This window comes from Leuresthes tenuis, unplaced genomic scaffold (assembly GCF_036924035.1).
Source record: "Leuresthes tenuis unplaced genomic scaffold, fLeuTen1.0.hap1 SCAF_11, whole genome shotgun sequence".
Classification (NCBI taxonomy): Eukaryota; Metazoa; Chordata; class Actinopteri; order Atheriniformes; family Atherinopsidae; genus Leuresthes; species Leuresthes tenuis.
The window spans coordinates 19,094,081-19,117,659 of record NW_027325365.1 but is presented as its reverse complement, the minus strand read 5'-3'; the positions used below and the strand labels follow the sequence as shown (position 1 = coordinate 19,117,659).

At 39.7% G+C, this 23,579-nt stretch overlaps 1 protein-coding gene across 2 annotated transcripts in view; it reads left to right on the top strand.

Moving 5' to 3' along the window:
* Positions 1 to 23,579, top strand: part of nlgn3a (neuroligin 3a) — a 126,491-nt gene that overhangs the window by 10,021 nt on the left and 92,891 nt on the right. Inside the window, exons 2-3 of one of the 2 annotated variants that reach the window (XM_072395952.1) lie at positions 14,498 to 15,210; positions 16,260 to 16,319. In XM_072395952.1, coding sequence (XP_072252053.1) covers positions 14,739 to 15,210; positions 16,260 to 16,319 — 532 coding nt within the window. In that variant the 5' untranslated portion in view covers positions 14,498 to 14,738. The remainder of the gene's footprint in view (positions 1 to 14,497; positions 15,211 to 16,259; positions 16,320 to 23,579) is intronic. The other variant, XM_072395953.1, reaches the window with a different exon arrangement.

Below are 23,579 nucleotides of genomic sequence, written 5' to 3'. Positions count from 1 at the left end.
GTATGCCTAAAAAATAGCTACAGGAAAGTCACAAACCAGCTTACACACACAAACACACTTAACACATCACACCCGAAGACTCCTCAGGGTTGATTCTAATGATACCCATGTGATTTATGCAGCAGATCTGCGATCAGTGTGTAAAAAAAGAACTCCAGAACTGACCTAATAAGCCACGTCTATGTCTTTGTTTCCCACCGTGCTTTTTGAAAGGAGCACGAATGAGGAAACCTTATCGCAAAGGACGTTGGAAATGTGACATATTTCCTCAGGCATAATTGTTCTTTGTGTCTCTGTGGCCTACATTGCCTTCAGACTGATGCTTTGCTGCACACGAATGACAAACAGCTGCATCACACGTAAAGGTCTTTTTAGTCCAATCCATTAGCAAAGGTTCAGAGAAGAAAACTTGAGAGCAGAATATCCTCCTCTTTGCATTTATTTGTTCAGCACACTGCGAAAGGACTTGACAAATTGGGTTAAATTAGAATTCTCAGTTTCTCTTTTCATCTGAAACTTGTACCCCATACCCATGCAAAACCAAAATGCTGCTGAAGATAAAAAGTGACCAAAACAATAGAGCGCGGATATAGTTGTGAAAGGCTCACAGTGGATATTTATGTAATCTTGGGGCACCAGAGCTGACTCGAACCAGACTCAGAGCTGCTGTTGCAGAGAGATCCCAAGGACAGTTGCACATTTTCTAAATCCCTGGTAGACACAGAAAGTTAAGACAAGCAGTGTTGCTATAAAACAAAGCCCGACCCATTTATCTGAACATCCCACACAACCCCTGGCCCAGATTTACCGCCCTGAGCATCCATGGCTCCCAAATCTTCTGGCAGGCACCGCTTCAAATATTGATAGGAAAAATGAGAATTCCACTGAGGATTTCGTAGCTTAAGGGACCAGCTTCCCAAAACATGAGCTGCCCCTGAAAGAGTATGATATAAAACCTTATGTGCTATAATCACATTGTAAATTGGAATGAATTATTGTTTTTTTTTTTTTATCTTTTTTTTTCTTTTCTTTTGTTGCTCTTTCCCTGAACTTGCAAGTATCTTGTGCTATGTGGTGTTAAGGGTTTATAGATTGCTTGACAAAGCTAGGTCTTTGATGAGCATTTGTACCCTCTGGAGACAGAACGCAGCCGCTATTCCATTAAGAAAGAAATGCCTGCTTGAAAACAAATAAAAACAGGGCCTCTCTCATTATTATATCTAAAGCACTTAATCCTGCACAGAGGCGAGTCTGCTCTTTTGTTGTGTATATCACGTATGGATTTCTCTCCTGCAATACGTTTGCATACCACGTTGTCAATGCTGACCTCTGGAGGTAGAGGGCAATCTTTGCCATCATGTAGCTGCTTAGGTTATCCTAAGGGAGCAGATAAAACAAAGTGACTTCAGGACTTATGGATTAAGTGGTGAAAGAGGTCTAGCACTGAGATAGAAAAGAGCATTAGTTGTGATGACAAATGCTTTCATTCCTGGAAACCTAAAGAAATGATGTTTTTGCTATGTCATGCAAGTGAGCTTTAAATGAAAGCTGGATTTCATTCTTGTTGAGTGAAAATTCACTCTTGATTTATCTCTTTCAGTTTTTCTTTTTATTGCCAGCTCACAAACATACACACAGACCATAAACCTACACACACAATTTGTCATGCCAGTCAGAGTTGCAGTTCACCACAGGGGTAAATATTGGTAATAGGTGATGTGTCATTTTAGTTCAAAGGCCTTTGCTTTCAGCATCTATGAAAATTGCAGCAAGCCCTTGTTGTCACATGAAATTTTACAGCAGGCATGGAGGCATTTTTATTGTTGTGCTTGCTTCTTGCAGAAGCTTCAAGGCTCTTGAGCTAGAAAACAACAATAGCCTTGTTGTTTTTTCCCCTGTACATTCTTGCCTCGTTGATGGAACATTTAAAGAAGAAAAAATAAAAACTCTTCCCTGGTTGAACCCCAGCACTCGTATCTGCACTGTGAAGACGCAGAGGAATAGTTCTCAAAGTGTCACCGTTTAGGACATGGCTCGGATGTCAGGGCTTAAATGAATAAATGATGTGCCTGCAAGTCTCATTTGTAGAAGGAGAATGAACATAGGAGTGCTGTTTATAGTTTTTCTTACAAAAATATTAAGAGGGAGGTTGAAAAGAGGCAGATGAAAGAGATTGTTTTATACAAGGAAAGAAATTGATTCGGAAATGCGGCATTGTGCGGATGCCGTTACAGTATCTTCAGTCATCGCTTTGGGCTTCTTTGGTGCAAAGTTGGCACAGAATAGGAAGGCAGATTCAATAGTAGCTTACAGTGTGTGGTGTGTGCAGTTTTTGAGGAAGTGTAGACAACTCGAGGCCAAATTTGCCCACAGTGTTTGGACATGGCCTACTTCTAAATGTGCAGTCATTAATATAGTCCTCTATTCTGCTTTAAGTACACAACTGGGATTTAAATTCATATCCAGAGTTCCATATGCAGAGCATCTGTTCTGTTCTGTCTTTTCAGTCCATTAAATTCAGAGCAGGGCTAAAATGCAATTATGACATGGATAAAATACCATGATATGCAGAAAGTGGTGAGATCGTATATGTACTGTATACAACCTCGAGTACCCTCAGTGAGCTGCAGTGTCTAAGGACATGCGTGTTTGGTACCAAAGTGGCCTGCTCTTGCCTTATGGACTTTGTAGTGCCTGTGTGTGCTTGAATAATGTCCTGCAGGAGACACTCTAAGTGCAATGTCTAGGACTCAGGCGTCAGCATTAATATCAGGGCAACCTCCTCTCCTCGTCTCTCCTCTATGTGCATTGGCATGGGGACGTTAAGCATTAGAACGCGTGAGTTACAGCCATATCGTTAGCTCACTGTCAGAGGACACAGACGTGTTTCTGGTATCACATTGGCATCAGTCAAAAGCCAGAAAAGAGTAAATGAAGAATATGTGTTTTCAGCGAATCCCAGTGCATACTGTTTGGGATCTCACCACATGATAGTACAGTGAATTACGATGCAACACTTGTCACAAACTGTCATGACCTTAAGACAGCTCTCCCGTTTGATCCGGGATAGCTGCCATGCTATCACAGAGGTAGGTATGACTGAGTGTTCTGTATCACAGTTAATGGATCTGTGCATTTTCCAAAGACGGGTGGGGGAGACCAACCAGTACAATAACAAAGGATGCATTACCTAATAGATTTGGCAGAAATACAGAGTTCAGGGTGGTCTGATAAAGCTGGGTTACAGTACTTTAATCAATCACTAAGAACACGGGCCAATTTAGGAAGAAGGTTGACATTCAAGATAGGCTTTCAGACAGGATTAGAAATAGTGAATGAAGAGTAAACATATCTGCCAGGACGAGCTGAATGGACTATTGTCAGAGGACAGTGTTCCCTCCTCCATGTGTGATATTGAAGCATGTCTGCCTCAAACCACCACCTCCAGCCAAACTCACACCTGTCTGTATTTGAAAAGCAACAGTCTGTCTACTCTTGTTTTTTGTTGTTGTTGTTGTTGTTTTTGAGCAAATGCAGATGAGTGCCAGCAACAAGACAACGATGGTGTTAGAAAAATTCACTCACAGACAACGGCATGAAACCAAGAAAATCCTTTGAGGCCTCAGTATTTTACTTGCAAGGGGAGAACGACACACAAACCTTCTCTCTGCTGATTCTCAAGAGTTCTCCAACGAGTGGTTGCCTCCCTTGCTCTTTTATTTGGTGACACACACACACACACATACATACAATCTACTTCTTGCTTTCATGTACCGAGACCTGGTATATCTCCTGAGTTTGGAGTCATCTCCTTATTTGGGGAGATATAAAGATAATGATCAGTGGGGAGACAACATTCCTTCTTAAAACACAGTTATCTTTGTCTCCCAACTTCTCCTTGAGAAGTTTTGATATATATAATGGCCTCTCTGGCCGTGACATTTATATATTGATAATAAGCTAACTTTTCAGACAGATGGTCATCTCTGTTTTTTACTCTCACTTTAAGAAAGGGTGCTGTCGTTTGAATTGTCCCTCTGAGCTCATCCTTACATGGATTCTCAGAACTGACTAATAATATTCAGAATGTCAAAGTGAACAGGCAACAAGCAGAGCAAGGCTTCCACTTGAATTATCAGATAACTACGTTAGGCTTTGGAGGAAAGAAAATGCTTTTTCTAATCCCAACATGTCTTCCTCCAAACCCTTTTTACTAATTGGTCACTGAGGCCTTGGGTGTATTTTAGAGTAGCAGTTTGAATTTGAGGGTGTTGTGACTCAATCCTTTACATTTTGAGACAAATTGAGCTAGTTTCCAAATTTTGATTTCCTCCGGAAGGAAAAATACAACCCCAGCCCCAATGCCTGTGCAGGATCAATGGGTAAAACGGTCAAGGATTGTGATGGTGCTGGATAAGGGGATGGTTCAGCTGTGGTGACTGATATCTTTCCAGTAATCCCTTTCCATCTCCTCTAAATCCACCTGACTCTGAATGAGCTCGTAATGTGACGAATTAACATTTAAATGCTCAAATATATTTACATATCCAAATGTAGATGGTTTATTATTCAAGTGAGGTAAAGGCAGTCAGGATTTATTCAAACATTTTGCAGGTTTTAATTTACATTCTTCTGTCTTTAAGCTCTCCTAATGCCGCAAGCATCTTCTTTTGACCTTCTTACGATCTTATTGCTTTCCCCAGCAAAGTAGGCTTTTTTCCGAAATGTCAAAGATTGTATAGTTAATAGTCCTTTCGAATATTAAAGTTCGATTAATTTCTTAAACACCCCTTATTAATGACTGATTGAGGCCATGCAGTGCAATGAGCATTTGTTTGGGCTTTGTTTACACTGAAGATGAAGGTCAGCCCCTCATTAGTGCAGCAGCATCTTTTTTGATGTTTTGATATACATACTAATCAAGTGTGGCTTACATTGGTAGTTACTGTTGACCTTTAGTTAAAAGCACATCAAAGTCTGGTTCTTTCAAAACTTAATTATGCTCCAGTATAACTCCTGGTCTCATGTACAGTGGACATACCTCATTTAATCAGCTATTATTAAGTTATAGTAATCCTGTATGCGCCCTGTGTAATTTGGCACACATCATCACATTCATGGCCCATTATGCCTCTATGTGTACTTTGTAGCATGTACATATATATTCATTGTGCACAACTGTAATGTTGCTGTGGGTTTTGCTGTCTCAGACTCACTTGTGTACATCTTGGCTTTGAGCTTTGTATCCAGAAATGCTGCTTGTCACACAACAACACACTCTGGCACCTCTCACTTCTCTGCAGCTACCATGCATTTGCATGTCAATAACATCATTCTACCTCTGTGCTTTTGGCATTTGTGAGTCCCCTGCAAGAAAGCCAAGTAGCGGAGGTCTTTGAAAGGAAAACCTCAGAAAGATGCTTTGTGCTTTGTTGCATTCATGGACATGTGATTTTCTCAAAACTGATCATCAGTCAAAATTGAAGTCTCTTTGGCGTATGATTTAGGCCTGTTTAAAAAGATATAAGTAATAAAAGGTAATGATGTTACTAAAGTACTGCATGTGAGTGCTGTTTTTGATACTTTTAGATCTGAACTATATAAATTATTTATTTACTCACAATAAATCTGAAGTCTAAAACCATAATTTACCTGAATGGAGAAAATTCTCTCAGCTAGCACATTACTGCAGGAAATGCTAAGGCACCTGCATTATTAGGCCATTAATTTCACAAGCAGCATCTGGGTCGTGTCCCTGCTTCCTATATGTAGGATTCTATGAGCCCTTTCACATCAAATGCTAAAGCTGATCTTTCAGTTTTCACAAAGGACTGCAGCCTATTTACATTGAATTAAAACTGTTATTTAGCTTATTAGACTCATCTTCTCAGCTAACGTACAGCATTTGTTGTGCATATTTATGCACACATATGCACAAAGCTATTACATTTCACAGAGAAGCCCCAAGAGCCTTCACTTTGTTGTAAAAAAAATGTAATTAATTTCACATTCTTCTGGACGAGTTGATCTGAATTAATAATCTGTGTCTGAAGAAAACATAATTCAAAATGCAGTGGATGAAAGTGGTGAATAACATGCACTCAGCGCATGTCTCCTCTGCTTTATGAAATGGCGCACTGAAGTCTCTTTCACAGGATGATCAGCTCTTCAAAAACCTCCCACTGAATGGCTTCTAAAAGTTCTGTTTGTGTTTTAGTCTCTTCAGTGGGAGATGGTGGATGGCTGTGTCATGCAAGAATTCGCTTTCACTGTCTCTACCAGAAAATGTCAACCAGTTGGTATATATTACTACATTGTAATTTGCCCACTTTCTATAATTTTAAGATGCGTACAGCATGCAATTTATATCAAATCACCTTATCATCACGACTGTTTTTCTTCTTTGCCAAGTGGAGCTGTTTTTCCATGCAAATCAGTGCTCAGCAGAGTGAGTTAGTCTAAATGCTTAAATGTATTTGATACTAGCTTTGCTATTTCTTTCTCAGGCCAATAATTGTAACCCATAGAATAAAAGTCAATGCTAGCCATATGAGCTGATTTTATAATGGGGTGTCAATGAACTCAGAACCATAACTGTGAGGGATCAACTCCCTGCTGTAATTACCAGACAGACCTCAATTAACTGCAGCAAACCCTAAGTTAATCTCTATATTTTTGTTAAGTTTTGATAGCTGCGTTAAGAAAAATGTTCCACCACTCCCATGCACTAATGCCCCTGTTGATTCGCTTCAATCAATGTTCAATTCTCTGCATGCTGTCTAATACATTACTTGAAGTGACAGATTTTAAACATCCAGTACTGAGTTTTGATTAAAACTAACCAATTCATCCCAGTTGATACACTCAAAAATATAATCAGTCAGTGTGAATGTGCGGCAGATATGTTTCTAACTGCCAGTGAGCTCCATTAAAAACATCATTTAGACCAAAGCACGCTGCAGGACTATACAGCAGTTCCCATTTCAGGTTACTGTCACAAACTCTGATATACATGAAACACATAATGCTAAGCCATCACCGTTCAGGTTTTTTGCACTTGCCTGAATTTTATTAGAGAAGTATCCCAGAAGGCTGAAAATCCATCCTCCTTTCCACTGTAAGCCAAAAATTGATGTTTGTGCTGCCATGTTATACGTGCTGTCCTCACAGTTGAGCAGATGAGAGGAGCTGCTTGAAATATCTGCTGAATTCTCCTTGGTATGCTCGAGTGTATCTTTCTCACTAAGTGGAATCAAATACGTTTCCTCTTTACATATGTAGGAAGATTTGAACAGCAACTCAAAGAAAACAATTAGTAATGCTTAGAATATGTTCATTAGTCGGCATTTCAATGTCATCATCAATATTTCTTATTTCAGCCATTATTCTACTGATGTATGCTGCATCTACCTGCAGCTCACTGTGTGAACCACATATCACCCGGGTTAATTTGATTTGAGAGGGCACTACTCGTGTATGAATGGAATTGACAACTGCACCATTTGACCATGATGGCTATGCTAGCTGCAATAGAATCTTTGAGAATATTTACTCTAACCTCACCTAATAAATCCTTCAACAATGGAGACAACATAATACATGTAAAGATTGTCCCCTGTTTGTTAGCTATAGCCATCAGCACTGATTAAAAATATCCTCCAACTAGTTAAAATAGGTTGGTTGTCCCTTTCAGTTAGTGCCAATTATGTGCCAATTGCCAAGATGGTGAGCATAGAATGAGAGTAGTGAAAGTCAAGACCTGCTTGTTGACTGTGGGATAACTAAGTAACTAACTAAGTAGATAAATAGATAAATGAACATGTCTTATCAGTTGTTGAATGTGAAGCTAATAAGGTATAAGGTAGGGATTTTGCCCTGTCAGCTATCAAGTATCATTACCCACTTCTGGTAGAGCAAAGGTTTAACCTGAGGCCTCAAAACATTAGTTCAGAAACCATTTTTCTTGCCTTTTTTAAATTTAAAGAGACTTGTGTAACAATGATCTACAAATAAACTCTAACTACCATAGTTATGAACTGATTTCTATACCATATGGTTTGTTAAAAACTTGAGAAATTGAACATAGCAGTTCAATTCAGTTATTATAGGTGTATGTATGGATAGTAGGAATAGGAGGATCAATTTTTTTCCCCCCTCATAGTTATTTAGATTTTCAGCTTCTGAGTTCATCCAGTTATGTAGATCTTTGTACAGTCTGGTTGCTTAAAGTAAAATCGATCTAGTGGGAAAAAACTTCTCAAAAATTCATGAAATATATTTAAGTTTTGAAGACTTTCAACTTTTTCCAGCCATATCACTGTCATTATTAAGCTTCTAATTTCTCCAAACTCACTACATTAGCCCAATAATATAATAACATGAACATCAAATAGGCTTGTATAATGGATCATTTTAAGTATGTAATATGTATGAAATAATTAAATGAAAAAGATTTTAATGAGCTTCAGTTATGGTCAGGGAATTAGTCACTCCTAAAATCTCATCGGAAGCCATCCTCACCCTCTGCTCTTTGGTTAGCAGCATTTTGGAGTTGTGCTGGCGGGGTGGTAGAAATACACCATCAAGAGAACAGATCCCACACTGCAAACAGCATTTCTAGGAACTTTGATAATGAGCATGCCATGTGTAAAGTCTTAATGTGTTTGCATAAGGCTAGATTAGAGACGGACCCAGTACTTGCCCCTGTGGTTTCTCAAAGGATCCCTGTGGGCCACTTGAGTGATTAGCTACTTTGAGTTTTTTTTAGTAAGAGCGTCTGAGGGACTCTGCGTGGATCAATAGGAGTTAGGATGATGAACTGTTTGGGAAATTTCTTTGTTTATCTTTCTTTTTTTTCTTCAAGTGTAAGCTCTTCAGTCCTTTTTCCTTTTAATTGAGCCAGTTAGCTTTGATTAATATCCCTGTAACCTCTCGCACAGTTTCCCATACCGTATTGTTTCCTAAAGTGGATCTGACACTCAGAGGCATGCGCGCACAGAAAGGGAGACAATATATAGATGTAAGAATGGGCTCACTGCCTCTTCTTGCAGCTTCAGGACTTCTAGATCAAATCTGTCCCTATCATTTTAGTCACAAAGAGCAAACAGTTGTTTCAAGCACCGTCAGCAGTTAACAGAGAGGCCATTATTTATTTCCTGTGCAGCCACAGAATTCATCTCAACATGTGCTCACCTGGAATCTGTCTTTATTTGGCCTGCCAAGCTCACCTCTCTGTGTTCCTTGGCTGTTTGGCTGGTAATGATACTCATGGCAGTCTTTATCCAGCGGCCAAGAGATGGGGTGGAGACACATGGCTCAGCGGGCGGCCACAGCAGCAGCGTCATCCTTGCTCACCAGCTCCTCTTTGCTTCTGCGAAAATATGTCAGCATCACCGCAGTGATTAGCAGTCAGAATGTGCTGCATCTTTGTCCTTGATTTTATGCCAAATCTCTAAGTAATAATGACTGCACAGGGTCTGTGTCTAACAAAAAAGAAAATTGAAGGATGAGTGGGCCTTCATTCCTCACTGCTACAGTGGCACCAGCTCCCAGCAGGAACCTTATGAGGCCACAGTTTGGTTTTGACATTTCATGAATGTTATTTCTGAAACATGCCAATCACCTTGATTTAATATGGCACTCTGTTGTTGTTCATCAGGCTCAGGAGCTTATTTAAAGAGTGTGCCTTCGTGTAGTAATTTCATTACTGTTTTAAATGTATTAAAGCACGTTTTTTCCATATTTGAAAGCAGATAATTTACAGATATGTTTTCCACATTATTGAGTAATACACAGAGACCAGAGGGCAAGATTGGTGTCTTTCTAAAGTACAAGTGGAGGATGAGAACATAAATTAAGTTTTTTGTCTCATTTAAATGAGTTCAGCTTAGATAACAGACTGAGTACATTGGTTTATTTTATATAGTCTTGTTTCCTGTCTCATGTTTTCTCAATTACGGTGCATTTTGTAGCAATGTAACAAGGCCATATTCAGATGCAATCAGTGATTACACTTTCTCAGGTCAGGATGGCTTGCTTCATTTGAAGATAGATGTTCCAGAGGACTAATGCTGCTTTGTGAATGCTTTTGTTGCAGACTAGTTACTATAATAACAGAAGGTGGAGAGTCAGATGCTCCATCTACTCAGAACTCTTATTAGTTCCTATTTTATCAGAGTCCATTCAGCCTCTCTCTAAGGGATGCAGGGGCGTAGGAGTACATTTGGCTCTGTGCTCAGACTTTTATTGCGATGCAGAGATCTCTCCGCTGTAGGAGAACAAAGGGTCTTCTACAGTAAGTGCGCATGGCCGTAGGCTTGGACTAAAATGAAGAGGAATAAAGTCTGTATGTGTTTTCCACTACGTATGGGATCAGTAAGGGGCTTACTCGTGTGTTGTACCAGTGGGTCATTTTGAATAATGATGAATAAGAATTGCACTAACAGAATTTAACATATCCCATTAATCAGGCACAGAAGAATTGGGAAGGAGGGTGGTTTACAGCACGTACTTGGTGGAGTGCCGTCTCACATTGAGGGCCAATAACCTGACTTAGAGTCAGCACAGCACCCCCACCCCCCGTTCTCCTCCCTCCACACCCTCTCCTATTACTTCCATCACCCCAGTTGTATTTATTATGGGCTGCAAGGCCACGGTGATGAGACGATCAATATTTCTGGGATGATGAGGGAGAACTCATGCAGTCTCTCCCTCTTGCTGTTCCTCCCTTGGCAGTGCTTCAGCAGGTAGAGAGATCAAAGCAGAGAGGACCTCTGAGATGCTGTTGGAGAAGAGACTGATGAAGACCTCTGTGCTGTGTGTCCTCTAAACATACACACTCCATCACAATGTCCTATGTCCTTGCTATGTCCTGATTAAAAAGTTTGACCTGATGTATTTTATCTTGAGTAGAATTAGTGTTATTGCATACATGCTGCTGCGGCTACTGTGTGCAGAGCTAAAAGGAAATGGCAGCAGTTATTATTGAAATGGAGCATCATGTGCATGTGTATCCATTCATTTATAGATTTAAAGGGTGAACCTTTGAATACTTTGTTTTCATCCACATCTTTTTCTGTTCTTGGGATCAATATTTGGAGCCATTTACCTGCAGAACTTGTAATGGATATGTAAATATGACTCAGTTGAATTTAAGATGAAACAGGGTTTGAAAAGAACCTGACACATTTCCCTCTGCAGCAGGTGTTTGTCCTTAGCCTTTCACTGATTTTCTACTACAGGTTTACTGTAACATGTCCTGATTTGTGAAATTTTTAAAATGCAGCTTTAGAAACTGTTTTAGAGCTGTGATAGTTACATTTTGTTATAGTCTTCAAGGCTTTAGTTTGAGATGTTGTTAGATTATATTTTGCCAACATTTAGTCCCTGATGTGCTGTTAGATTAAACACTGACATCAAATTGAAGTAGTATTTACTTATTTACTCATGAGCAAGAAAGACAGTTCTTGCAAGTAGGCCAGAAGATGAAGTAGACTCAAGTTTAAGATCATAACAGCTGTTTTTTGCAATCATTTATTCCATCCTTTTGGTTCCCCTCACAGTTTAATTTCCCTTCCCTCAGGTTTAGACATAACAACTACATGGGTAGAGTTAGGAACCACAGTCTCTGCTTAGGTTTGGGCACAGTGACTACTGTGGGGTTGGGAAACATGGATTAGGAAAAGACCACAAATCAGGCTTCAACACAACTTTTAACCTTTCGTTATTTTGTCGTTATTTTGATGTTATTTTGATGTTATTTTGATGGTTGTTCTGGTCAACACAACTATATTCACACAACTGCTAGAGTTTCCATGTTTTTTAAATGTTAATCCGTAATATTGGCTTTAACTCAGTACTCATGGTGACCTGTTTGTAGGAGGACAGTGCAGTGAACCACATAATTGACCAAGATGTTGAATTAGCTTCCCTTTACCATCCTTTGCCATCCACTGTAATACAATTTGTAATCCTTTATTTTCCCCCATTGACTCATTTTTCAGCTGAATATGAGCCAGAGGTTTTCAATAGGTGGCATGTCTGGACTGGTAGCTGGTGAGTTCAGCACTCAGAATGTTACACTTGGTTTTAATATGTTGTAAGGTGTGGAGACTACATCGCTTTGAAAAATAAGCAACGACTTTTTCTGAAAAATACAGAATAGCGGTAGGTGTCGATCAAATATACATTGTTTAGCATTTTCAGCACCTTCACAGATTTGCAAGGTCTGTGTGTATGATTGCACCCACATACCGTTGGAAATGCTGGCTTTTGAACTGTAAGCTGATAACAAGATGGATGGTCCCTCTTCTCCTTAGCTTGGTAGAGTGCAGCATCCATGATTTAAAAGATAATTTTGCTTAATCAAAGCAACGGAGAGTTAATCCTAAAAACCTTATTTTTACTCTGCTTGGGAACAGAAAAGAAAGAGAATTTTTGGATAATATTTACAAGTTATTCTTTGCATGGTAGCTGTTTAACTTGCATTTGCGAATGCACAGTGTTCACTGATGATGATTTGCTGAAGTGTTCCTGAGCCAACGCAGTCATTTGCACTTCAGGATTGATGTCTGTTTTTAATGCAGTGCAGCCTGAGGGACCTGAGGGATCACAGACATTTCAGTTGGTTTTGTACCTGGTCCGTGATGAACAAAGATCATCTAGATTCTCTGAATCTTTTAATTATATGATGTAATGCAGGTAAATAAATCCCTAAATATTTGCAAATGTACATTAGGAAACCATATTCTTAAACTGTTGTTCTTTAAGAGTTGCACACCTCTCCACATTTTTACTTCCGAATGAAGTCATGTTCGTGACATTTTGCCAAGTAATTTAATTAGATGGTAAACATTTTACAAGGCTTTCTTTTTATGTCATTCATTTTTTTTAACATTATACAACTCCTGTACCATCTTTCTGGTGTGTTGGTAACACTGAATTCAATAGATATCATCTTTATGCATTTTATTTAGTTAAATGATTGAATTTAAAAAGCAGTGCTATATACAGGTTAAAAATCGGAACACTGTAGTGTTATTAATGGTGGCACAGTGCAAGGCTGTTGTATTAAAGGCCATGTCTTTGAGTGTTGGGTTTTATAGACATATTTTCTTATTGAGCTGTGTTCTGATGAAGTGTTTCACATTGGTGCAGAATAGGAATGATGTGGTGTGAGGGTATGTTATGTTCATGTATTGTATAAGAAATAAGCTGGAATGAAATGCTTTTGATACCACATCTCATAATACTGTTGAACAAGGGGATATGGCAGTAAAGTCTGCAAGCTTTTTTGGCTCTGCAACAGGGATCCCACTGAGCAGGGAAGGGACTTTGTCAGTATGACTTCTCTAGCATTTTGAAGCCTTTGCCAGTCTTTGGCCCCAAGCAATTCATGCCTTTTAGGACCCAGATTGGATATGGATGGCTTTTTGTATATTATAACGTAGCAGGTTCTGGTCGTGCAGGAGTCTCCAAGCAGTACGGTCCACGACACACATTTAATTTACACAAGTATCAATGAAGACAGGCTCATCTACAGGACTAACAAAATGTATTTATGTGTTGTGTATGAAATGAAGACCCTCATGTTCAGCTAAACGTGTATATTTGAACAGCAAGTAATCTGTCAAGCCCGGCTGCTGCAGATCAGAATAGCTGCCTTGTGATAACGGCACCTCCAGGAGCGTCAGGATTGCTTTCTCTCACTGGTTAGGGGCCCTCCAATGGCTGTTGATACATTATAAATCATTTACACACTCATTTTGGAATGCAATATCCTTCTCTAAATGCTGGCTTTTCTTTTCCGTGGTTATTAAAGCGAGCACAGCAGTAGGCACACAGGGCTAAGGGGGACCCTAAGCCACAGAAATTGAAAATTGATCAGGCAGTATGGGGAGGTGTTGTTCCTGGCACCACTGGTTCACCCTGGGATTGTTGATCAGCATTTACCTTCACTGAAGGCACCCGTGCGGCCTGCAGCTACAGCTCCCTCTGTCCCTTCCTCTGTTCATCCCAAGATGTGATCACTTGTAAGAGCAAACAAGAGGGATGAAATTTAATTTCCAATATGTTCATTTCTACACCAGAGGGAGATGCAGGGGAAAATGCTCCATGACATTAAAGTGGGCAAGAAATTTTGATCATGTTATTATGTTTCCGTGTATGACTCTGGGTGTTGAATTGAAAATTATCTGTAAACATCTCTATTTCCTTCACTGATAAATGTCAGCCTTTAAAGTAGAGAATAATTGTGTGTTGACAGTTGATCCCTTTCCCTTTTCAATTGTCTTATTAGCATTATTAAGCACATGTTGACAAGCTATCTTGCAGTTAATACCAATATGGACTGATGATGGCCCTAAGAGCTCTGTCATGTTTATGTGAGCTGTTTTATGTCATGACAGGAAAGGACTCCACAAGTCAATAAAAATGACTGACTAAAAATGGTGGGTTGTCAAGGAACTGTCATTAATTTTCCTCTCCTCCTCTTTTGCAGCACTGGCTTAAAGATCTGACTAGCGCAGAGAGGACAGTGAGTAAGGACCGTGCTGCGGAGAGGAACTGAACAGCCACGATTGTTTCTCATCATCTGTGAGCTGGTGGGCTCGAATATCACAGCTGATGACTGTCCCTCAGGAGGCTGGAATACAGGGCTTAACGGCAAGCCTGGGTGTTTGCTGAGGGTCGTGCCCCAGCTTGTATGTTGGTCACCTCACTTGCTCTTGCTCACAGGGACCATGTGGTTTTCTCCAAGGAGAAATCGTTTCCCTTCGCAGAACTGGTATGGTGCCTTCAAATGCACCAATTTCAGCGTGTCTTTATGGCTGTTAAGTTTTTCCTGGTGCTTTTTGCCTGTGAGAGGTCAAACCTATCACCCCACTGTGAACACGCAGTATGGGAAACTCCGAGGTGTAAGGGTGCCCCTTGCCAGTGAGATTCTGGGACCAGTCGACCAGTATCTGGGGGTCCCATATGCTGCCTCTCCTGTGGGAGAGAAACGCTTCATGCCCCCAGAGCCTCCTTCTTCCTGGTCAGGAATCAAGAATGCCACCCACTTTGCTCCTGTCTGTCCCCAAAATATTCACAATGCTGTGCCAGAGATCATGATGCCAATATGGTTCACCTTCAACCTGGATATAGTTACAACATACATACAGGATCAACACGAGGATTGTCTTTATCTAAACATCTATGTTCCAACAGAGGATGGTGAGTGTGTTGAGTATGAAACCAAAGCTCTCCTCCTTTTTTCTCCTGTCTCTGCTTCCCACTCCTTCTGTTCTTTCTCTTAAACTCTGTGTCACTTTTGTTTTATGCGGGGAGCATGACCTATTATCCGGCGCATGCTGTGTCCGTGTCCATCATCTCAACGTTCCATCTCGACTAGATCTTTCATTTAGTCTTTTCATCAACTCTCCCCTTCCATGCCACTGTTAGAGGTTCCTCTTTTGATGACTAATAATGACTTCTCAACATGAAATACTCAATAGAAAAGAAAAAAAAAGAAATCTTACAAGAAACAGATTGGAAATACTTGGTGCACCTTCCTACCCTCACTGTCTTGACTGTTCTGGGGATATTAGCAATAGTAGCCTGCCTCATAAGTGAATGATCTCCTGTAGGGTTGGTGAAATATTCTGTTTAGTACATAAGAGGCCTGTGGCATCCGCCTGACCTATGTAAGACCCTTTACTCTCCTTTCTTTATCCAGTGTCTTGCGCAAAGTACATTTACCAGAGCAGGTTTGTGTTAAAAGGCAAACATAGATTGGCCTCTTAAGAGATTGACAGTGCTAAAACTTTGGGATTTTTGGATGTTGACTCCTTAAAAGGCCCCCATTATTCGCCACTTGAGGAGAGCCACACAGGAAAATGGGCTTGAAATGTTAAGTGCTGGCAAAATCAAATGGGCAATGTCAAATAACCCTTCCTCTTAGCTGAAAAACTTTGGAAAACCTGGCCTCTCTGTATTCTGTGTGGCTGTAATGGGTCTTAGATAGAAGTGCATGTGAATATGGGCTTCTTGTGTCCCTAGGTGCAGCAAATTCATTCCATTATTCTGGAATATTTCTGCAGCAACACCCCAGATATTTTTCAGCAGGTCCTCTGTTGTTCTTGTTGTTGATGAAGAACAGGTGGGTGGGAGGGGGAGGGAAAGAGGGAGAAGATGGGTTCTGACTCAGTCTGAGTTGTTGCATGTCACATGGGATCTTTTCCAGAGCTATCTGTTATTTTGTAGTTTTTCCATTCATTTTACAGTCAAAAGAATATCCAAGGAATGTGCGAGGAAACCCAACAAGAAAATATGTAGAAAAGGAGGTATGTAAAAAAAAAAAAAAAAGAATGCCAACACAGAATGAAAGAGATGCATTTGAGAGAATGAGAGAAAGAAGCGAGTGATGGGTCCTTCCTTCCAAAGCTGCAAGTATCACCATCCTCCAGCTTTAAAATCAAAGAGCTACTTGAACATGGGACTTGTGATTCAGGTCAGCCTTGACATAAGTGTGAGAGATGACTCAGTGGCTGCTTCATGTGTGTTCTTGCTGTCATGTTGTTTTACTGTGAAAATGTCAGTAAAGGAGTGAGAAAGAAGGTTCCTAAATAAATAATGGAGTTTAGTCTATTGATAGATTGTGATGTCTGATAAAGTCTAATATTTTTACTTTTTCACATTTTTTACATTGTATGGCTTATGTACTTTTAATAATGTAACACTGTTTTAATATCAGACACAACTGTTGATTAAGTCAGAAGCATGAGTGCTGCTTTGATCATCACTTTTAGTATTAAAGCACAACGTTTCATTTTGGAATACAACAATTTTGAGATGTTTCACACTGCTTTGACTGCAATTCAGACACCAGCTTATTTGTGAAAAAAACACCTGAAAGCGTCAGTCTCAATCATTGATTTGATTTGCACTGAAAGGTAGGGGGCTGTCTCTTAAAGTTATTATCCCCAAATTGTTCAGATTAGAAGTGTTGGGGCTTTTATTGACATCTTTCCATGTGCCAATTGCTTACACACAGCCACGGATAAGCAGAGCCTATTTTATTAGTAACAGTTAAAGTAACACTGCTGTAACCAAAAAGAGCTAATTTTCTGTGTGTACCCAAAGGCAACTGTAGCCTTCAGATTATGATCCTGAGCATATCTCGCACCACAGTAAGCTTCACTTTCAGCTGAGAGACCTCTGCTGTTGATTTCCACAGAGGCAGGAGGAAGGAGTTGCCCTCGCTATGTGAACTCATACATTCTGCTTTGGTAAACCAATTTTGTTAGAGACAGACTGGCCCTTCAGGCACTTCTGCTTCTGAATTAGTCCCAGATGTGGAATATATGCAGAAATATCTATTTAATATTCCCCTTCCAGTTGAAATTTTTCAATTATCTTCCCCATGTTTGGTAATGAGAAAATGGTTTATCATAAGTTTCAAATGTAGGTTTTCTGACTTGTTGTTCACGGACAGCTCGGTAGTTCCTCTGTTCTTGTTTTAAAGTTTGTAATTTTCTTTCTTTTTTAATTTTTCTAAGTTCAGTATTCCGTAGTCTGTTCATCTATGTTGAATAAATTGTGCGAATGGAGATTTTCTTTTTCTGTATTAGGCAATATACAGTAATATTTGGTGTTGGTTAACTGTTTATAACATGAAAGTTAAAGTATTGGTTTATAAAAATATGAGTAAACAGCTAAGTTGAGTTAATCAGTCCCTCATTGAATACAACCCCAATTCCCAAAAGTTGCGACACTGTGTAAAATGTTAAATAAGAAGAGGATGCAGTGATTTGTAAATGTTATAAACCAATATATACTTTCACAATTGAAAACACAAAAAAAACTTTTATAATTTATTAAAACATATCATCTCATCTAGAATTTGATGGCAGAGAAACTCTCAAAAAAAGTAATTTTTACCACTGTGCAGTGAATTTCACATTTAAATTTTTTCTGACCACAGAACACTTTTCCACTTTGCCTCAGTCCATTTTAATTGAGCTTGGGCCCAGTAGAGTAGAGTTTCTGAATCATGTACAAATATGGTTTGATCTTTGCATGAGAGAGCTAACCTCCATGCATCGATGGCACAATGAACTGTGTTCACAGACAGTGATTTCTGGTAGTGTTTCTGAGCCCATGCAGTGATTTCCATGACAGAATCATGTCTGTTTTTAATGCAGTGCCATCTGAAAGCCCGAAGGTCATGGGCATCTCATATTGATTTTCACCCCTGTGCCCTTGCATACAGAGATGTCCCCAGATCCTCTGAATCTTTCGATGATATTATGTTGTGTAGATGGCAGACATTTAACGTTTAAAGTCTTTACAGTTTTAAATTGAGGAACATTATTCTGAAACTGCTCCAATTTTTGTTAGTTTCTTGCAGATTGCTGTACCTCTGCCCATTTGACTTCAGAGACTTCCTTTTCTAAAATGCTTTTTTTATGCAAAATCATATTACTGACCTGCCAACTAACCTAATTAGTTGCAACATGTTCCTCCAGATGTTTCTTTTTAGTACCACTTACTTTTCCAGCCTTTCGTTGACCCTGACCCAACATTTTTGAGACCTGTTTCTGCCATCGAACTCAAGATGAGCTGATATGTTTCAAGAAATAGTAAAAATGTCTCATATTTAGTATTTAAAATGCTTTCCATGTTCTTTTTGTAAATGAAATATTGTTTTATTAGTTAGATATATAGTAGCTGATGCGTGTGTATGTGTGCAGACAGGTAATGAATTAAAATAAATAACACCATAAAGGTTATTTGTGTGATGCTGGGCCACCACATACCACAATATTTGCTTCATTGTGCCCTGTCCATTGGGGCTAAAATTCTGTGGAACTTGTATTCCATGTCTGACCCCTTATGCCCTACGGATGGGGCATTTTCACCTTCACCATCATGATTTAAGTGCCTCATCAAAGGTGATCACTTACCTCCAGTGGACAAGTGGACCCAAACCACACCAGTAAAGTGCATCCCATAGAGATACCAGTCTTTTGGGATCGAGGCTGATATTTAATTTTAATTTGTCACCAGTCTGTATAACATGTACCTGCAAACATGTTAGGTTGTATGTTTTGAGTTGAACTTTTCAGTACAGTCCTGTTAACGCAGCAGAGTCATGCACACTGTGCATATTCATGATAACATCTCCACTACTACTTTTGCAATCTGTAACACTGATTGATTTTCCGATAGAGTCATTTTTTCATGATGAAATTCTTGGGATTGTTGCCAAGCGACAGTGTGCAGTTGTGACAGAAGAAGAGTAAATGTTCTTTTTACCAAGCATGATGCACCTTTGCCACATTGCACCACATGAGATTACACCTGTGATATTGTTTCGATAAGGTTATGCAAGGTCAGAAATGCTCATTTCCGTCCAAATTTGCATTAATGTTTTAATAAGCTCTTATATTGATTAAGATATAGTTGAGCTGTTGAGACTGTTGATTAAGGTCTTCTCCAGCACATCCCAAACATTCTCATTATGGTTAAGGTCTTGAGTCAGTGGTGACCAATCCATGTGTGGAAATTATGTCTCATGTTCCTTACACCACTCTTTCATGGTTTGAGCCTGATGAATCCTGAAATGGTTATTTTGGAACATGCTCTTGTTATCAGGGTAAAGAAAACAGTATATTAGGATTTCATGACCTCTATTTTTGGCCACATAACATTGCTGAACCTAGACTGGACCAAGAAAAGCTACCCAAGATCATAATTCTGCCCCCGCAGTCTTATCATATCTGTCAATAGGCATGATGAGTGCAGGGTTTCATCTGAGGCTCTTCTTACCCTGATGTGTCCATCACTTTGGAACAGGCTAAATCTGGACTCATCTGAGCACATCTTTTTCCATTGCGCCAGAGTCCAATCTTTATGTCCCCGAGCAAATTTAAGCATATTTTTTATTAGCTACACCGATAAGTGGTTTTCTTTGGGCGACACAGTGATTCACTCCCAATACCTTGAGTTCTCCTCTTATTGTATGTCTGAAAATGACTTTTACTATCAAATGTTACTGTGAGTTATACTGTTGAATCTGTTCAATTTCACCAACTATTTAATTGACCTGATGTGCAAGATCAGTTAAGGTTTTCCTCCAAAAACATTTCATCCTCAAACATGATGGTTAACCACTATCCTTCCTGGTTTTAATCATGCGTTGGACAGTTCTTCGCTAAGTTTTTGCACTTTCAACCATTTCCTTTGTCATTGTGTTTGCTTGATACAGACCAATGATTTGACTATAACATGCATCGATCCATTCAGATGTGACTCTTTTTTTATCCAGGCAGCTTAACAGCATACATACACGTATATACTGTATTTATCAGCCACAACGTTAAATCTACTGACAGGTAAGATGAGTAACACTGCTTATCTTGTCACAGTAGTGTACATATAGTTGTTAATTTGACACTTGCCGCCTACCTAAACATTTTTTTCAGATCAATCAAACACTCCAGGATGCCAGAGCTCTTTTGGCAATATGAGGAGGACCAGTCTATGATGGAGTGATAGAGAGAAGAGTCCAGTCAAAGCTCAGATTCTGGAGCAGCAGTGCTTCCTAATCGTGGAACACTTGACCAGCTCTTTATCTTTGCAAGGGGTAAAGAGGGCGCATGGGAGATTGTCTAACTGGTCTTCATATGTTTTGGACTTGGGCTTAAGACTGTGTCCCTCATATGGGAGGTCTATTGTGGTGAGAGAGAGCTGACTCTGAAGACAAAGCTGTCGATTTACTATATATATGTGCGTGTGTGTGTGTGTGTGTGTGTGTGTGTGTGTGTGTGTGTGTGTGTGTGTGTGTGTGTGTGTGTGTGTGTGCATGTGTGGCATAGTATTTAAGGAGATGTAAGGGGGTTGGTGAGAAAATGAAATAGTATTAGAATAAAGTCCTGCAGGGCATTGTGCAAGGAAGCCATTTGATGCTCTGATATCTAAGATGAGACTCACTGTCCTCCATTACCCAGAAGCAAAGCCTCTGAAACACTTAAAAAAGATCAAAGTAAGGCTCAGCTTAAAAGAAGAAAAAAAAACATAACACAAAATTGTAGTTCAGTAGGTGGCTGTTGTTTAAAGCAAAATGTTTGTACCTAAACTGAACAAATGAGATTCAGGAGAGCAATTTTCTATGTTCATAAACAATTTGACGCTTACACTGGCCACAGGGTTATTTAGAAAGATGCACCCTCTTCTTTTATAAGACTGGAGCAGCATTGTGAAGATGTCCAGGAAGGTAGTGGTTGAGGTCATGTGTAGGTGATCTGATATGCAACATCGGCATTGAAGCACACTACTCTCTCTTGGTGAAGTGGCCTTGGAGTTAGTCTACAGAGAACAAAATGATGACATAGCCGGAGACACAGGAGATTTGGTTATGTCACTCAGTATTTTTTTTCTGCTCTCTGTGTTGAATGAATGGAGTGAAGAGAAGGGTAATGATGTGCAAGGACTATGCTAAGCGCTATTCAACCCCAGTGTTAGATGGGCTTTAGATGGGTACATTTTTGCAAATGTCAAACCCAGATGAGGTTGATGTTTATGTTTAAAAGTTTACAATGTTAAATTGATTGAGAAACTTAAAAGAAGATCAGTAAAATCACATCTTTTTGATGGGACCCTCACTGCAGCAAAATTCCGATGATAACTTGCACTCACTATGCAGTGTGCTGTCTGTTTATATAATATGCTCATAATTTTCTCCAGGGTTTTATGGCATGTCTCTTTCACTGCTTGTAACCCGCTTGTAAAACCTATCCTTAGAGTCCTTCATTCTGGTTTGTCTGAATTACACTGCATCTGAGAGACACTCTGAGATCGACCTCCCTGACTCCTAAATTCATCCCTCATCATGAGTCTATTTGAGATAAGTGCTGCAGAATCTGTTGTACATTTTGGCTTGATTTGGACCGCTCAGCTATCATTCCCATGCAGTCCTCATAGACAGCAGACTGCCATGTGTTCCGCAGCTCAGTGCCAGCATTGAACAGTCCCATCAGTTGCCAAATCTGTAGATTAACCACCTCAACAGAAACACTGGACATTTTTTTTTGCCTCTTACCACATGATCTACAGATGTTAGAGAACTGGGAAAACTATAGAAGAACCCCAATCCTGGTTAGACTGTGTCAGGGCGATGGCAGACAGTAACACAGCATGCTAATCCCATTGGTTGGCCGACTCAGCCTTGCCTCAAGGAAGGAGGGGCCGCTCCCTGAGTGCTGCTGAGGAAATCTGTACTCCAAGCAGACATGGGCTAAAACTTTCCAAGAAAACAAGAACAAAAACTGGGTTGTGTGATTTGAAAACAAAGCAGATCCCCCTGCACCACCACCACCAACCTTTTTTTTTCTTTTGTTACAGAATAGTATCCCAATGATCCAGTATGATAGATCTTCTTGGACAGTTTAGGACTACACTGAGTGAGGGTTGGGGCTAGTCAGCAGATCTAATCACACTGACTTTAGATGCAAGATGTGACCAAAGCCGGATGTTTCTATTCAGCTATTCAGAGGTCTCCCGCTGCTGTGTTGTCCAGCCTTCACAGTCAATATAGTCAATCTGTTCTTTTCTTTGTTTATCCCAAATTAAAATAAATAGTGGACACAGCCTTGTGGAGTCCTGGAGCGCATTTGTACAGGAAAGCACTATTTGAAGCTTGTCTTTTATTAGCATATACTTAGCTTCTTAAGCACCTGAAATCTTCCCTTAAGTGGAGCAAATTATTCACAACCATATCTATCTATGGCTGCACAATAAAATGCCCCACATTATTCATATTTCCCTAAAAGTTCAGCCTGTCATATTTAGTATTACAAAAAAAAAATGATCAGTGCTTTGACACAAGTCATACATTTGTATTAATGCACCTGTCAGTGGGTTTGCAGAGATAAAGAGGTTAAAGGTACCCTGTGGACTTTTCTTGTCAGCAAGCATTTCTCACAAAGCACGCTTTGCTCATATCCTTGAGAGTTAAGAAGAATTTTCTTTCCCTTATGAAACACAAAGGTTCTGAAAAATGTTTCAAATCATGCTTTGTTTACACCCATATTTGTCTGCATGCAATATTCAGCTTTACTGCCAATCTTTGTGCTTTGCCACATCTCTTGGTATATTATTACGAAAATATTGCCAAAAGAACAGTGGAGATCCTATTGTGTAGCTTGCTTAAATTCTAAGAGGTTTGTATCATCTGTTACACTTTCCTCCCCATTATGAAACTAAGGGCAGAATGAAAAGCAACTTGGGTGCATTTTATTTTCGTTTTATGTTTTTCATCTATTTTCCCTTTTATTTTGGGAACAGCTGAAGCACAGTGTGAGTTTTGGCTGTCCTTTACTACGGGATTACAGCCTCCTTAACCTTTTAGCTGCATTCTCCATCATTCTCTCTCATGTGTCCCTCCCAAGCTGTTCCTTAACCTCTGCACTGGGAAACAGATTGAGAGAGACGGAGAAAGACAGACAGAGAAAAAGAGAAGACAGAGAAAGCTCAAAACTCAAGACAAATCCAGACACTCTGAAAGAGAGAAATGGCCACCTGAGGATTAGACACTGAATATA